The 16,753-nt window shown below is 41.7% G+C and overlaps 1 protein-coding gene across 1 annotated transcript in view; it reads right to left on the bottom strand.

Annotated features, from left to right (window-relative positions):
* nckap1 (NCK-associated protein 1) overlaps nucleotides 1-16,753 on the bottom strand; it is a 272,226-nt gene that overhangs the window by 13,793 nt on the left and 241,680 nt on the right. Inside the window, 3 exon segments of the mRNA XM_051930467.1 lie at nucleotides 3,747-3,840; nucleotides 12,047-12,127; nucleotides 16,663-16,745. Coding sequence (XP_051786427.1) covers nucleotides 3,747-3,840; nucleotides 12,047-12,127; nucleotides 16,663-16,745 — 258 coding nt within the window.

Consider the following 16,753-nt stretch of genomic DNA (forward strand, 5'->3'; position numbering starts at 1 on the left):
TGGTCCTCATATTATAAAAGAGACAGAGCAGAGCTAGAACAAATCCAGAGCAGAGCGACTAGGCCAACTCTGGCACCGAGAGCTCTGAGCTATGAGGGAAGACATCTTCATTTAAAGCAAATGGAGATTAAGAGGTGACATGATTAAAGTGTTAAAAACTATGAAAGGAATTTGTACAGTAGAACCCAGTTTTTACTAAAAATACATTTTGGAACAAGAACACAGAGAACACAGTCAGAAACTGTTAAAAGGACAGATTTTGCACAAATGAAGAATAAAGAACTTGTACACATCCAACACTGAAATGATTTTGACAGGAACTATCATTGCCTGGTTTGGGAACAGCATGCAGCAGGACCACAAGGATCTGTAGGGAGTGGAGTGGCCAGCTGAATGCATCACAGGGTCTGCTCTCACTAACCTACAGGACCATCTATACCGAGTGATGTTGGACCAGGGCAAGGAAAGTTATCTGTGACACTAGAATTCATGGCAATGGCTTCCTGTCTGTGCTGCAGTCAGGTAAACGTGACCACTGCATAAAGTCTAATTCAGGGAGACTGAGGTGGAGCTTCTGACCACAATCCATCCACATGTTAAGTAAGAAAAGCGACTACAACTACATCACGCCCTACTGTTAACTCACACATTAAATTATTTAAGTTAATGCACTGATTTGGTTAATAGCATTCTTTAATAATAATACTACTACGAGGGATGTTCAAAAAGTTTCTGCAGTTTTATATTTTTGCTGGAAATGGTGAAGGCGGGAGGAGTAGCAATTGGGTATTAAAAAATTGGCACGACGCTGGGAAAATTGCATCGCAAAGAAAGGTGACTATGTAGAAAAGTGATGCAATTTGTTTTTGAAATTCTTAATAGAGTTAAAAAAAAGTATCACCTCTCTAATAAACAAAAATTTTTTCCGTTGTGTCCACTTTATTTAGCCTTGACCACACCCCTCCACACTTCTCACCCAATCATTACTCCCACTGTGCACATCCTCTCTCCATCCCACCCCGTGACACTCTCAGTGCTAACTCGCCTTTCAACGTATAAAGTTAAACAGTGGAACCTCAGTTTGCGAGTAACTTGGTTTACGAGTGTTTTGCAAGACGAGCTAAAATTTTTAATACATTTTGACTTGATAAACGAGCGAGGTCTTGCAATACGAGTATGTATACGCTTTGTCTGCTGAGCGTCATGTGATCACAACTGAGCTGATGGTTCTTCTCTCTCTCGCTGCGGGATTGTGGGTAATTGTCTCCTATTCTACATCTGAGTCGGCGTGCCTCACTCATATAGTTAACATCCGTACGAGCGTATACTGTTTACTACAGCATTGTGACTGTGTGTGTGTGTGCTGTGATGTGCGAGTCCCCGTCTTGCACCCCAAAACACGAAGCTGAGTCTCAGTACTTTAGCAACACCAGCTTTATTCAGCTTGAAACAGCAACAGCGCGGTTATTTATTGTAGCGGGATCTGCCACTCTCCTATACACAGACACAGAAATCACGCAGGGTCGTAGCCAAGTAGTACTGTGCCCTGCGCATTTATAATGTTCCTTGTATCACCCATCGACGGCAGGCGCTTATAGCATGTCCGCGATCTTTTCGGATTCGCTTTTATGGTGAACTGCTACAGCGCTGGGAGACTGCGATTGCTTTGGGACGCTCTTCCGCGTGTCGTCCCGTTGGGTGGAATCCCACAAGAGTTTAGAAACTCACTCACACCAGCCATGATTCTTTTCAAAGGTAAAGTGCAGGTTAATTTGTTTTATGTATTTTTACTTTATATTTTGTATTAATCATTTTTATATGAATAGTTTTGGGTTGTGGAACGAATCATCTGAGTTTCCATTATTTCTTTTGGGGAAATTCACTTTGATATACGAGTGCTTTGGACTGCGAGCACGTTTCTGGAACGAATTATGCTTGCAAACCAAGGTTCCACTGTACATTGTTATTGTTCCTTTATATTTGCTTCAAGTAAAAAAATAAAAATGAAACCTAAACAGAAAGGTCTGCTTGTGGCGTTTATTGAACTGAAGAGGTCTGGAGGTGCATGAGAGAGAAAGTGTGTGATGATTGTCCAGGATATGTATGAGGGAATAAGGACTCAGGTTAAAAGCAGTGTAAGGATAACAGAAAAGATCCCAGTAAGCCTGCATCACAGGTCTTCCTGAAGTCCTTACCTCTTTGACCTGCTTATGGATATGTTGAGTCATGGGATGAAAGATCAACCCCCCAAACCCCAGCATCAGTGGATTCTTTGTGCAGATGACATTGTGTTGTGTAGCACAAGAAATGAGGAAGTTATGGGAAAATTGAAGGAATGGAGAAGGGCTTTGGAAGACAGAGAGTTGAAGATAAATAGGAAGAAAATGACAGAAGATATGAGGTTTAATGAAGATCAGGATTCAGAAGTTAGCCTGCAAGGTGAGCTACTGAAAAGTGTGGAGAAGTTTAAATGTTGAGGGTCAGTGGGAGCCCAAGTAGGAAAATTAGATGCAGAGATAAAACATGGAGTGCAGTGTGGATGAAACATTTGAAGAAATTATCAGGAGTATCGTGTGACTGAAAGTTAAAGGTCAAGTTTGTAAGACACTGGTAAGACCAGCAATGAGACATGGGCAGTAAAGGGAGCTCAGGAGAAGAAGTTTGATGTGGCAGAAATGAGAAAACTGAGATGAATGTGTGGAGTTACAAAACAACACAACAAAATTGGGAGAGAAATCAAAGAAAGTACAAGAAAGTGGTATGGACATGTGATGAGGAGAGACAATGAAAATGCGGGCAAAAGAGTAATGGGAATGGAAGTCCAAGGGAAGAAAAAACGAGGGAGACCAAAGCAGAGAAGGATGCATGAAGTAAAAGAAGATGTGAAGGAGAAGGGTCTGATTGGGCAGGAGTTGCAGGAGTGAGCTGTTTAGAGAAATCTGATCAAACACATCGACCCAACGCAAAAGTGGGAAAATATGAAGAGGAGGGGGAGGAAAAAGAAGAAGTAAGATCACATTTGTCTGGGTTTTAAATGTCTATTACTGACAGGCAATGAGAAGTGTGTACTTCTTTGCTTTCTCAATAAATTTCCTCGCTTTGTTTATGCAGAGAATTAAAGATCTGCTTGGTGAAGAGGTGTGCTTTCAAGTAGTGCTTAACACTTTTGTTTTCATGTAGGATATCTGAGCAATGACGTACCTGTACGTAATGTCTATGAAACATCCTTACTAAGGTAATATACTCCATATGTCTTTTAAAATCGCACACGCAACGTAAACACACAGAGTGCTGCTGTATAATTAACTGCATGTAATCCACTCAAAGATATGCTGTGTTTAGTCAAGAGTTAATTCACTGGACTATCTGGGTATCCAATGCCAAGCTTATAATCAACTACAGGAGAAAACGTTAAACAAATGTTATCTAAGGTGATGCTTCTTATTTCTGTAATTAACCTTCTCACTCGCAAAAGTCTCTACATCCCACAGAAACACTTGACGGAGCTCTCACTCTCCCGTGTAAACAGGCAGGCGGTTCAGTGCTAAATCTCTGATCTCAAATCTCAGAATTTCCCAGCCATTTCCTTGCAGGCAGTTTCCACCTTGGATGTTCTTTGCATGTGGTCTTATTTTATTTCTAATAAAACTGACTTTTCTTGTTTTTTCTCTCTTTTGGCAGAGGAACCACACATTTTAATATTAACAAAATCCAACACTCCATTTTCTGAAAATCTAAAGACTTACCGGACTTTTGAGAGGATAAAGCAACTACTAACGCTGGGTCAATCTCACAAGGTAATCCAGCAGCTGATGAAAGTTCATAGACATTCATGGCCACCTGGGAATACAAACAGATGTTAGGTATTTCAAGCGCCAGAGCAAATCACAAAGAGAGCAGGCCACAGCTTTGACCACATTTAATTCATGTTCAGTTGTGCATCTTAACCATTTCCCTTCTTTTTCCTATCCTGGTTAGATCTACATTATCCTTTATTGCTGTCCCATTTTGGCCATTTTTGTACCCAAGAACTGTCAGTACCTTGCAACCCAAGTGAACAGGAAAACAGATTTTAGTGGTGCCGATACAAAGGTTTCTCTAATAACCAATTAGCCTCAGGTCAATGAAGGAATTGCTACTGAAAACGGGGCTCACAAATGTAGGCATATGTCAGAAATAAATTTAAATTCAGTCATCTGAAGCAAAAATAGCCATAAGAAACACTAATAATGACTTGGTTGTATTTTGAAAATCAATTTAATGGTATTTTGATAAAAAATAAATCAACTTCTATCAAAAACAAGAAATGGTCTGGTGTATCCAAACTTTTGACTGGTGTGTGTGTATATATATATATACACACATATATTCACGGCATTCGTAGTCTGAATCACAATCTGATTGTATGGGTGGTTACCTACCAGGTAACGCTGTGAATGTAATTACCCCGATCTACATGCTGTCAAATAGATAGATCCCCGAGAGGGAGTGCAGTGAGTGTGTACGCCTGGTGAGCCCAGAATTAGGGCGAAACATGTGTCGCGTACTCTTTGCATTATTTGACAGTAAACTATTTCAACCATATATATATATATATATATATATATATATATATACACGACTCTCAAGCTCAGAATGATAACTATGAACATGTAAATTTCAAAATCAGTTACCAACAAGTGGAAAAATGACACCATGGGATGGTGTGTGGCAGTTCGCTTCCTATGCGTTTCTATACATTATAATGGAGACACTTTGTGCGTCAAAACTGCCAAAATCAGCATTTTCAATCATCTCGTCCAGCAGCCTTCACACTGCTCAGATTACACATCTGTGTTTTTCTTGGCACTTCGCACAGGAGCTTATGTATCTGGAAAGGAGAGGATAGCTTCACTGGCACTAAATTCTGTTAGCTGTTAGCTTAGAAAAACAGCTTTCCAAATCTGTTATATTTCTGTTTCATCTTTCTTCCTTTTTTTTTTTCTTAACATTGGTTTAGACTGTAGTCTTTCGTAACCATTGACATGTGAAACTCATCCACAGATGATTTTGGCTTGAGAATTTCCAAAATACAAAACAGTTCTTTTTTTAGGCCTGTCCATGTCAGTTTGGGACAGCTATCTAGAAAAACGTAAAACCACTGAACAAATTCTGTCACATAATTGCTAAAGGATGTAAAGGGATTATTCAAAACTGGAGGCTCTACAAACATACCTTGTGGGTTATATAGTGCCTTATCCCAGTAAACACTATACCTCCTGGCTCTTTATAGTATAACTGCTACAATATTCATATAATGTGAATCTTGCAAGTTATTACCAATGGCAATGCGCCTGTATAGCGCCTCACTGTGGCTGTAATGGCCAAGTCAGTAGTTGTCGTTCTTTTCAGTCATTCTGGTGTACACTTAAGAGGGGTTTGTCGGTTGTCATAATGCAGTAAAGATTACTTACTTATAGCTTCTGTAAAAAGCCAAAATTCCCCTTGGGGACAAATACAGTTGGTTTGGCTGCTCTTTCTATCTCTCTATAGCTGAAGTTCTGAATATTTTTTTTTTCTTGCAACCCAATTTTGCCTTTTTGTATCTTTGTGACCCACAATCACCCCAGAGCGTCATCCTGGGGATCCATCGCTCCTTCTAGAACTGCCATTAATCGTCGATCTGATTGGTCGGTGGGGGGTCTGACCCCTTAGTGAACTGTCGCCAATTCCCATCCTTCTGCCTTGGTGAATCACCGCTGATTATTGTCCTTTCCCCTTAGAGAATCACTGCTAATCATCATCCCTCCCTCAATCGTGAATTGCCTCCAATCGTCATCCTTCACATAGGTGAATTGCAGCAAATTGTCGTCCTTCCTTCTTAGAGAATGGCCCTCCTTCCCCTTTAGACAAATGACGCCAACCATCGTCCTTCCCCCTTGGTGAACTACCACCAATCGTCATTATTCCCTCTTCAATAATCGCCACCAACTGTCGTCCTTCCCCTTTAGAGAATCGCCGACAATCGTCATCCGTCCCCCTTAGACAACTGCCGTCCTTTCCCCTTAGAGAGTCACCACTAATTCTTGTCCCGCCCATTTGGACAATCACCTGCAATCATCATCGTTCCCCCTTAGACAATCACTGCAAATTGTCATCTTTCCCCATTGGTGAGTCACCACCAATCGTCATCCTTCCCTCTTAGACAATAGCGGCCAATTGTTGTCCTTTGTCCCATCTCCCTCAGAGACTTGCTGCTGATTGTTGTCCTTTTGGGCACAGTTTCCCCTTGCCTGCAGTGACCTATCACATGGCATTCCACAAAACTTTGTCACATTTTCACCTTCAGTATTATTGTGATTCACAACTCAGCGCAACAGACGTTCAGACATTACGTGATCCATAGTTTAAGAAACACTGCTCGACTGTGATCATTCACATTCAGTTGGTGGTGTCTATTTGAATATCTGGAATAAAAGGTTGCGTTTCAAAGCACCGACCGTCAGGCTCCGAATCAAGCATTCTTATAAAGAGCTAAAGTGTTGTGATGGACTGCTATTCAATAAAATGGAGTACATCAAAAGTCAGGGATGTGCAGGACAGTTGGTACATTGATGTATGTCATTACATTTCATGCAGTTTGATAAAAAATTTTGTTTGTTATGTATGACACTTCATTTTTAATCACTCTGGTCAACCAAAAAAAAAACATTTTGTCCTGTAGATTCCCAGTCAAGCAATAACCGCCATAAACAGCTAAGTGCGGTTACAGACTACTATTCATTAAAATGAAGCGTGTCCAAAGTCATTTGTGTACACTTCTGATGGCACGCAAAGCGCATGTAAATGCCCGGTTATTCACAGACATCCAGTTTGCAAAATGTCATGTAAAACATTACTCTAGTTAGAGAAACCAGGTTAACACATGTAGATTTCTTTGCGAGTAACCCAGTTATTTGGCCATGTAAACCCTTAACTTGGTTACAGTTAAGAATTTTGTAGTCTGTGCATATCCATTGTACTCTTTCATCTGCACATGTGTGTAATAAGAATATAAGTTTAATGTCACTGTGCTCTGTACAATAATTATTGTATAAATCCACTCACATGTACAGGCCAGGCCAAAATTAGCACACAGGGGCTCTCAGCATTTAGAACTGCTAGGCAAGCATTTGAAGAGCGAAGGTACAACTACGAAAATGGGCATTGTACTATTTCTGTATGTTAGAGATGAAATGGAATCCTCTCCTTCCCTTGTTTGGAACCTACAGTGCATCCGGAAAGAATTCCCAGCGCCTCACTTTTTCCACATTTTGTTATGTTACAGCCTTATTCCAAAATGGATTAAATTCAGTTTTTCCCTCAGAATTCTACACACAACACCCCATAATGACAACATGAAAAAAGTTTACTTGAGGTTTTTGCAAATTTATTAAAAATAAAAAAATTGAGAAAGCCCATGTACAAAAGTATTCACAGCCTTTGCCGTGAAGCTCGAAATTGAGCTCAGGTGCATCCTGTTTCCCCTGATCATCCTTGAGATGTTTCTGCAGCTTCATTGGAGTCCACCTGTGGTCAATTCAGTTGACTGGACCTGATTTGGAAAGGCACACACCTGTCTATAGAAGGTCCCACAGTTGACAGTTCATGTCAGAGCACAAACCAAGCATGAAGTCAAAGGAATTGTCTGTAGACCTCCGAGACAGGATTGTCTCAAGGAACAAATCTGGGGAAGGTTACACAAAAATTTCTGCTGCTTTGAAGGTCCCAATGAGCACAGTGGCCTCCATCATCTGTAAGTGGAAGAAGTTCAAAACCACTAGGACTCTTCCTAGAGCTGGCTGGCAATTTAAACTGAACGATCGGGGGAGAAGGGCCTTAGTCAGGGAGGTGACCAAGAACCCGATAGTCACTCTGTCAGAGCTCCAGAGGTCCTCTGTGGAGAGAGGAGAACCTTCCAGAAGGACAACCATCTCTGCAGCAATCCACCAATCAGGTCTGTATGGTAGAGTGGCCAGATGGAAGCCACTCCTTAGTAAAAGGCACATGGCAGCCCACCTGGAGTTTGCCAAAAGGCACCTGAAGGACTCTCAGACCATGAGAAAGAAAATTCTCTGGTCTGATGAGACAAAGATTGAATTCTTTGGTGTGAATGCCAGGCGTCACATTTGGAGGAAACCAGGCACCGCTCATCACCAGGCCAATACCATCCCTACAGTGAAGCATGGTGGTGGCAGCATCATGCTGTGGGGATGTTTTTCAGCGGCAGGAACTGGGAGACTAGTCAGGATAAAGGGAAAGATGACTGCAGCAATTGACAGAGACATCCTGGATGAAAACCTGCTCCAGAGCGCTCTTGACCTCAGACTGGGGCGACATGGAGAGGCTGCTGCTTCACCACCTTAGGCCACAAGTTCAACACGCCCTTGACTCTCTGCAGTTTGCATATCAGGAGAAGGTGGGAGCGGAGGATGCCATCATCTATATGCTACACCGATCCCTCTCCCACTTGGACAGAGGCAGTGGTGCTGTAAGAATTATGTTTCTAGACTTTTCTAGCGTCTTCAACACAATCCAACCTCTGCTCCTTAGGGACAAGCTGACAGAGATGGGATTAGATTCATACCTAGTGGCATGGATCGTGGACTATCTTAAAGACAGACCTCAGTATGTGCGTCTTGGGAACTGCACGTCTGACATTGTGGTCATCAACACAGGAGCGCCACAGCGGACTGTACTTTCTCCGGTCCTGTTCAGCCTATATACATCGGACTTCCAATACAACTTGGAGTCCTGCCACGTGCAAAAGTTCACTGACAACACTGCTATCGTGGGCTGCATCAGGAATGGGCTGGAGGAGGAGTACAGGGACCTAATCAATGACTTTGTTAAATGGTGCGACTCAAACCACCTACACCTGAACACCAGCAAAACCAAGGAGCTGGTGGTGGATTTTAGGAGGCCCAGACCCCTCATAGACCCAGTGATCATCAAAGGTGACTGTGTGCAGATGGTGCAGACCTATAAATATCTGGGAGTGCAGCTGGATGATAAATTAAAGACTGGACTGCCAATACTGATGCGCTGTGCAAGAAAGGACAAAGCCGACTATACTTCCTTAGAAGGCTGGCGTCCTTCAACATCTGCAATAAGATGCTGCAGATGTTCTATCAGACAGTTGTGGTGAGCGCCCTCTTCTACGCGGTGGTGTGCTGGGGAGGCAGCATTAAGAGGAAAGACGCCTCACGCCTGGACAAACTGGTGAGGAAGGCAAGCTCTATTGTTGGCATGGAGCTGGACAGTTTAACATCTGCGGCAGAGCGAAGGGCGCTCAGCAGGCTCCTATCAATTATGGAGAATCCACTGCATCCACTTAATAGTATCATCTCCAGACAGAAGAGCAGCTTCAGCGACAGACTGCTGTCACTGTCCTGCTCCACTGACAGATTGAGGAGATCGTTCGTCCCCCAAACTGTGCGACTCTTTAATTCCACCCGGGGGGGGGGTAAACGTTAACATTTAACATTATACATAGTTATTGTCTGTTTTTCACCTGCATTATTATCATTCTTTAATTTAATATTATTTATTGTATCAGTATGCTGCTGCTGAAGAATGTGATTTCCCATTGGGATTAATAAAGTATCTATCTATCTATCTCTATCTATCAGTTCGTCTTTCAGCAGGACAACGACCCTAAGCACACAGCCAAGATATCAAAGGAGTGGCTTCAGGACAACTCTGTGAATGTCCTTGAGTGGCCCAGCCAGAGCCCAGACTTGAATCTGATTGAACATCTCTGGAGAGATCTTAAAATGGCTGTGCACCGACGCTTCCCATCCAACCTGATGGAGCTTGAGAGGTGCTGCAAAGAGGAATGGGCGAAACTGGCCAAGGATAGGTGTGCCAAGCTTGTGGCATCATATTTAAAAACACTTGAGGCTGTACAGTAGCCTCCCGCTTAAGTACGCACCCGTTTAAGTACGCATCCCGGTTAAGTACACATATTTTTCCCTAAAATTCTGGGTTCAAGATTTATTAGTTAAACATGTCATGAATAGTTATTTGGCGAAGGTTTTGAAGTTTCTTGCGTTTGGCTTTGAGGGAGACAGCCCAGATCTTGCTCTGAAATGATTCAAACGATTTCTTAAGATCATCGAATGTATCATCAGCTTCAATTTGAACTTCAGAGCAGAGCAGCTGATCCTCGATGTCGAGAACATGCTATGGCCCTCTTACTTGGAGCAGACGTTTTGCTTAGCTTCGAGATGATTTTGCAGCGTAGAGACTCATTGAGACGCTTGCCGTTTGGTTTCTTTGACATCGTAGCGAAATGCAAGCTATTTGGGAGTGGCGGCTAAGTACGCGCAAACTTCGCAGGTTCAAGTTGCGTTTGGGAGTGGCCAACCTAAAGTACGCACCTACCGGCTAAGTACGCACAAACTTCGCAGGTTCAAGTTGCGTACTTAAGCGGGAGACTACTGTAATTGCTGCCAAAGGTACATAGACAAAGTATTGAGCAAAGGCTGTGAATACTTATGTACATGGGATTTCTCAGTTTTTTTATTTTTAATAAATTTGCAAAAACCTCAAGTAAACTTTTTTCACATTGTCATTATGGGGTGTTGTGTGTAGAATTCCGAGGAAAAAAAATAATTTAATCCATTTTGGAATAAGGCTGTAACATAACAAAATGTGGAAAAAGTGATGCGCTGTGAATACTTTCTGGATGCACTGTAAGTAAGGGCTTGCACGTGGAGAAGACTATATGAAAAGACTTGAACAGCAGCTAAACACTTCGAAGCCGACGGACGGATGGGTGATATCGTCATCCGTCCGGAAAAGCCTTCCAGCGCAGTGACGAAAAATGGCAGACTGTATAGATCAAGATCCCACCTTGGTATTGTCTTAATATTTGGCTTCCTCGTCTGTAATGCCGCGTAAATCGTCAGTAAAGAAAGCTAAGTTATTTTCTCTTATGTGATTTTTACCGCTGTATCACCATGGGAGGGATATCGACTTTTAATATCATATCTATATAGTTTTCGGTTACTTAAAACGCCTCAATTTCAAAAGAACTTATTCCAACTAGGGAGGTATCGCCCCCCAAAAGGAACAATGTGTTAGCATCGCACATGCTTTTAGAAGCCTAGGGTAGAAGCGTCCACAAATATAAATTTCCTATTGCAAATAATAATAATAATAATGATAATAATAATTCTTTGCATTTATATAGTACTTTTCTCACTACTCAAAGCGCTCAGCAATTGCAGGTTAAGGACCTTGCTGAAGGGCCCAACAGAGCAGAGTCCCTATTGGCATTTACGGGATTCGAACCGGCAACCTTCCAATTGCCAGTGCAGATCCCTAACCTCAGAGCCACCACTCCGCCTTGTCTTGTTTAAAATAATCCGTCTCAACATATCAGAAATTGATAAATTTATGCTGATGAGCTTAACGTACAGTGTTAAGCTCACCAGCACAATCTGGGGAGTGGTGCCATTGGTAAAGTGTTAAAAGTAACAATGCATTACATAGTTCAATTACTTTTTAAAGTAATGAGAAAACTAATTACTTATGTTATTGAAGTAAATATATATGCACTATTATTAAACCCTGCAGCACCGAGTGGAAGGCAAAAAGCTTCCATAATGATACGGCACTCCATTGTAGGACTCAATTGCAATGCCAAGCAGAAAAACTCTGGCTGTGTGCAATCCAGCAACAGAAACAAATGAATAAACTCTCAGTGTAGTTTTCATCTTACTATTTGCTATCGATATGTTGAAGCAGTGTGATCAGGTGACATAGCGGCCAGTGTTCATACATTGAGTCACACTGGTAGCTCAGGTCGAGACTGTAAACTAAGACAAACAAAAACACACAGAAGTGGTACGTCTGTGATTTAAATACTAGAACAATGCTCTTCACACATCTGTAAAGTAATACAAAGGAAAGCAAATAATTAACATCACATTGTAGCGTCCGGCTCCATTATTATAAGACGCGTTCTAAAATAGGTGATGGCCAACAATTGAGCACATCAGATTCCTTATTCTTTACTTACCTTCATGTCAGTCTCTCTTGGAATGTGATCCTTAAAGTCCTCAATGGAACTGACAAGGAAAGGGATGTGACATGACAAAACCTAAGGAAGAAATAAAACAGAAAATGATCCAGCAGCTGCACCCTCTGTTACAAGGCGTGACCCGGAACGACTTAACACCACTCAGCCTATTGAAATGTGGAGATGTGACATGGGCAGTGCCAGACATGACAGAAGAAAACGAAACTCAAAGTGTTATGAGCCGAGATTTACTTTACTTTTTGTGGGGATTCTAAGGTCCTTGTATGGCCTTTAATGTCCTTTTTATAAACCCCCTTTGAGGTTTTTTCCGCACAAGAAATTCATTTCTGATATTATTCTTTTCTCAGCAGGCTGCTGGAAACAGTAATTTATTATTTCTCATTACGTCACAACACTCTTTTGCATGATTTTGTGCACCACCACTTTCTGCACTATACAGATCTTTCCCAGTTGGCACTGGGATGGCACAGAATGAGATGTCACCAGGGTGACTGCGTAAAGGTCAGCAAGTGCATCCCTTATTATTTATGTTTACTATTATTTATATATCCCATAATTACTATGAGGTTTAGAGGTTCTTTAGTAGTTACTTTCTTCTGGGTTACATACTACATTTCTGCCTTATAACTTTGATTCTTGGTTAGTGTTTTGACAAACGATACACCAGACTTCCAGGTATGCAAATTTGGCTTGACCATTGGAAACACAGATCTCCCAGTCCTCTCTTATTAAAATACTAGTAATTAAGCTCATTACAATAACGGGCGCTAGAACAGTAGTGCATAAACATTAGTAGGAACAGTCTATATTAAATGGCAAGGGACCTTGACCTCATTCTTTTTGTTGGTCGTATTTTTCTTTGTCTTTCAGCCTTTCTTTTGTTGATGTTTACTTGCTGAGCTGACTGTTCTTCGTGGGCTGCCGCCGTGTATTGTGTGTCTTTAATTTTCTGTGACAGTAATACTGTCTTGTACGTTCGTAATATACCTTTAATTTTGACTGCCGGTAATACAGGTGTGCGCGTCGATAATATGCCTTTAATTTTCTCTGACAGTAATACTGGCTTGTATGTGGCTGTAATATGCGTCACTTTATTGTGTACCTTTAATTTCCTCTCGCTGTATTTCCATAAATCGCCTGTAATTTTCTCTGACAATAATATCGCGCATCGCACCATGCCCCGCACATGCACACTTCATCAGAAGACACACACACACACACAGACACCTGGACGCACACAGGGATTTTATTAAAGAGGATTTTCTCCTTTGCCAGTCAGATCACAAAGCAGTTATTAAATGTTTCAGTGTGGCATACTAGAATTGTCTACACGTCAAAAGACATGTAAAGACATGGATGTCAGTCATAAGACATCCCCAGACAAAACAGTTGGAAATACTGGACCTCTGGAAGTGGTTTAATAATACTAATAATTCTTTACATTCATATAGTTCTTTTCTCATTACTCAAAGTGGTTTACAAAGTGAGAGGGGAACCACTTCAACCACCTCTAATGTGCAGCCCCAACCTGGGCAATGTGATGGCAGACATTTCTGCACCACTGCGTTCACCACACATTAGCTATTAGGTAGTAAAGGGGTAAGAGACAATAGCCAATTAGAGATGGGGGATGATTAGGTGGGCCAGAATGACAGGGCTATGGTGGGCAATTTAAAGAGAATATCGGGATACACCCAACTCTTTTCAAAAGCTGCCCATTTTATGACCACAAAGAGTCAGGACTTCGGTTTTACATCTGAGCCGAAGGACCGTGCCATTTTTAGAGCACAGTGTCCCCATCAGTGCACTGGGGCATTGAGATCAACGTACAGACCACCTGGTAAGCACCCCCTGCTAGCCTTAGAAACACTTCTATCACCAAGTAGCCCAAGTTTTTCCTAGATGGCCTCCTATCCAAATACTGGCCGGGCCAGAACATGCTCAGGCTAGAATGATGTTTCTTAACCCTGAGGTTGCTAATGTTTTAAATCAGACAATGTTAGGTTATATCGTAAAAACTGGTGAATATAAATCAAGGGACGTTATGCTCTGACTATGTAATGCACTAGAGAGACCACATCTGGAGTATTGTGACCCATTCTGGTCACCACTCTACAAAAAGAGGAGAGCAACCAAGTGCATCATGGGACTAAATGACATGTCCTACTGTGACAGACACAGAGAACTAAACCTGTCAATTCTCAAGTACAGGAGGCAACGTGGGGACCTGAGCAACGTATTTAAAATTTTCAAAGGCATCATTAAAATTCTGTAGATGCAGCTGAACTCTTTCAACTAAATGGTGAATCATGTACTTGAGGACAGGAGTAGAAATAAAAGGATGTGCATATGTCTTTATGCAAAGAGTAGTGGGAATCGGGGACAAACTGAGACATGGAGTTGAAGAAACGTTGACAACCTTAGGTTGGGTTAGGTTATATAGAGCCCTGAAATGTGGAGTACAAGTCCAAGGAGGTTCTGCTCAAGCTTTATAACACACTGGTGAGGCCTCATCTGGAGTTCTGTGGGTATTTTTGGTCTCCAGGCTACAAAAAGGACATAGCAGCATTAGAAAAAGTCTAGAAAGGAGCGACCAGGCTGATTCCAGGGCTGACAGGTATGAACTAAAAAAACCAAATACTGAAATCTCACCATCCTATTAGTATTCAGATTTTTTGCTGTGAGACTCTAAACTGTATTCAGGTGTAACTTGCTTGCTTCAGTTCTTGTGGAAATGTATCTATAACTTGATTGGAGTCCACCTGTGGCCAACTGAATTAATGGAATATCATTTAAAAAGGGAGAAGTGTACCTGTGTGTTTAAGGTTCCACAATTCACATAGCAAGTCAGGACAGAAAACAAGCCATTAAGTCCAAGGGACTCTCTGTAGATAAACTTGGGGTGAGGCATAGATTAGGGCAAGGAGATAAAACCATTTGTAAAGCTTTGTGTGTTCCCAAGAGCACAGTGGACTTGATAATTGTGAAGTGGAAGAAGATTCACACCACCACTCTACCAGTGCTCAGCCAAACTGAATAACTGGACAAAAAGGCCTTGGTTAAGATGCGACCAAGAACTCAATGGTTTTTCTAGCGGAGCTTCAGAAGTCCTCTGTTGAGAAGGGAGAACCTGTTGGTAGGACAAACATCTCAGTAGCAATCCATCAAACAAGGAACAAACAACAGCCAGTTTGGAGGTTGTTAAATGGCATTTACAAGACTCAGAGCACAAGGGAAAAGATTCTCTGTTCTGATGAGACACAATTTCTCTTTGGGCAGAGAAACACTATGTCTGGCAAAGACCAGGCCCTGCTCTTCACCTGCCTCATACCATCCCTTGCAGTGAAGTATGGTGGTGGTGGCGGCGGCAGCATCATGCTATTGGGGTGCTTCTAAGCAGCAGGGACAGAAATGAAAGTTGGATGAATGCACCCAAACCCAGAGAGGTCTTTGAAGAAACTCTGCTCCATGGTGGATACCAACCTAAGGCTGGGGCGATGGTCCATCTTTCAGCACGACATTGAATCAAAGCATACTGCGAAGACAACACTAGAGTAGCTTCAGGACAAGTCCTTGAGTAGCCGAGCCAATACCCAGATGTAACCCCTTTAGAACTTGTGTGGAGAGAGCGGAGGGTTGGCAGTTTACAGAAGCTTCAATTCCAGTCTAATGGAGCACGAAAGGATCTGCCAGGAAGAATGGGATAAACTACCCAAATCCAGGTGTGCAAAACTTGGATAAACTAATCGAAGACTCAAACCTGGATATTGCTAAAAGGGGCTTCTACAAAGTATCAAACTAAGGGTCTAAATACTTCTATGAATGAGAGATTTCAGTTTTTGATTTTTGATAAATTAGCTAAACTTTCCGAAAACAGGCTATGAGTTTGTCATGATGGGATATTCAGTGTAGATTGATGGTCCAAAATGGCAAACATATCCATTTATAATTAAATATGTAAATCAATAAAGTGGGCAGAACGTTGAGCGGTCTAAATTTTTCTACATGTTAAAATACAGAAAAATATACATAAAAGGCAATAAATACGGTACCAGACTGACACTCCAAACCTTTCTTTACAACAATTTCTCATTCTTTCCACAGCACGTTCCTTCTTACTTCACAAGAGTGTTTACCAGAATGACTTTATTTAACAATATTTTAGTAAAACTACATGCATTTGGGGCATTATGAGCATAATTCAGGATGACATGACATGCTGATTATGTGGCTCGAGTAACGTGAGGTTGTTTCCATGGACATTTTTGATATCATTTATACTTCTCCTGCATTGGTCTCCATAAACGACTATTCTACTGGAAGCTTTTTTTATCTCTATTCTGCATGAAAACATGAGATTAATATTTTTCTTTTGGCCATCACTGAAAATCACGAGGAGTAAGCTGGGGGTGGAGTAATCCTTTAAAAGCAGAAATATTCAGCCGATTATAAAACTATTTGGCATAAAAGCATCAGGACTGAGAAACATGGCCTTAAGATACGAAACCTCCTCCAGTCAGAATGCCCCTTTTGTGCCATCTCGCTTCATCAACCAATAAAAATGAAACAGAAATAAAAGAAAGAGCAGGTCTCACATCTCTGAGTGCCTCCTGAGCCAGTGAACGGAAGGAGAGAATTACGCCGATAATGGTCATCCTTTTCAGGACACTGTCAACTGCTAAAAAG

Source organism: Erpetoichthys calabaricus, chromosome 8 (assembly GCF_900747795.2).
Source record: "Erpetoichthys calabaricus chromosome 8, fErpCal1.3, whole genome shotgun sequence".
Taxonomy (NCBI): Eukaryota; Metazoa; Chordata; class Cladistia; order Polypteriformes; family Polypteridae; genus Erpetoichthys; species Erpetoichthys calabaricus.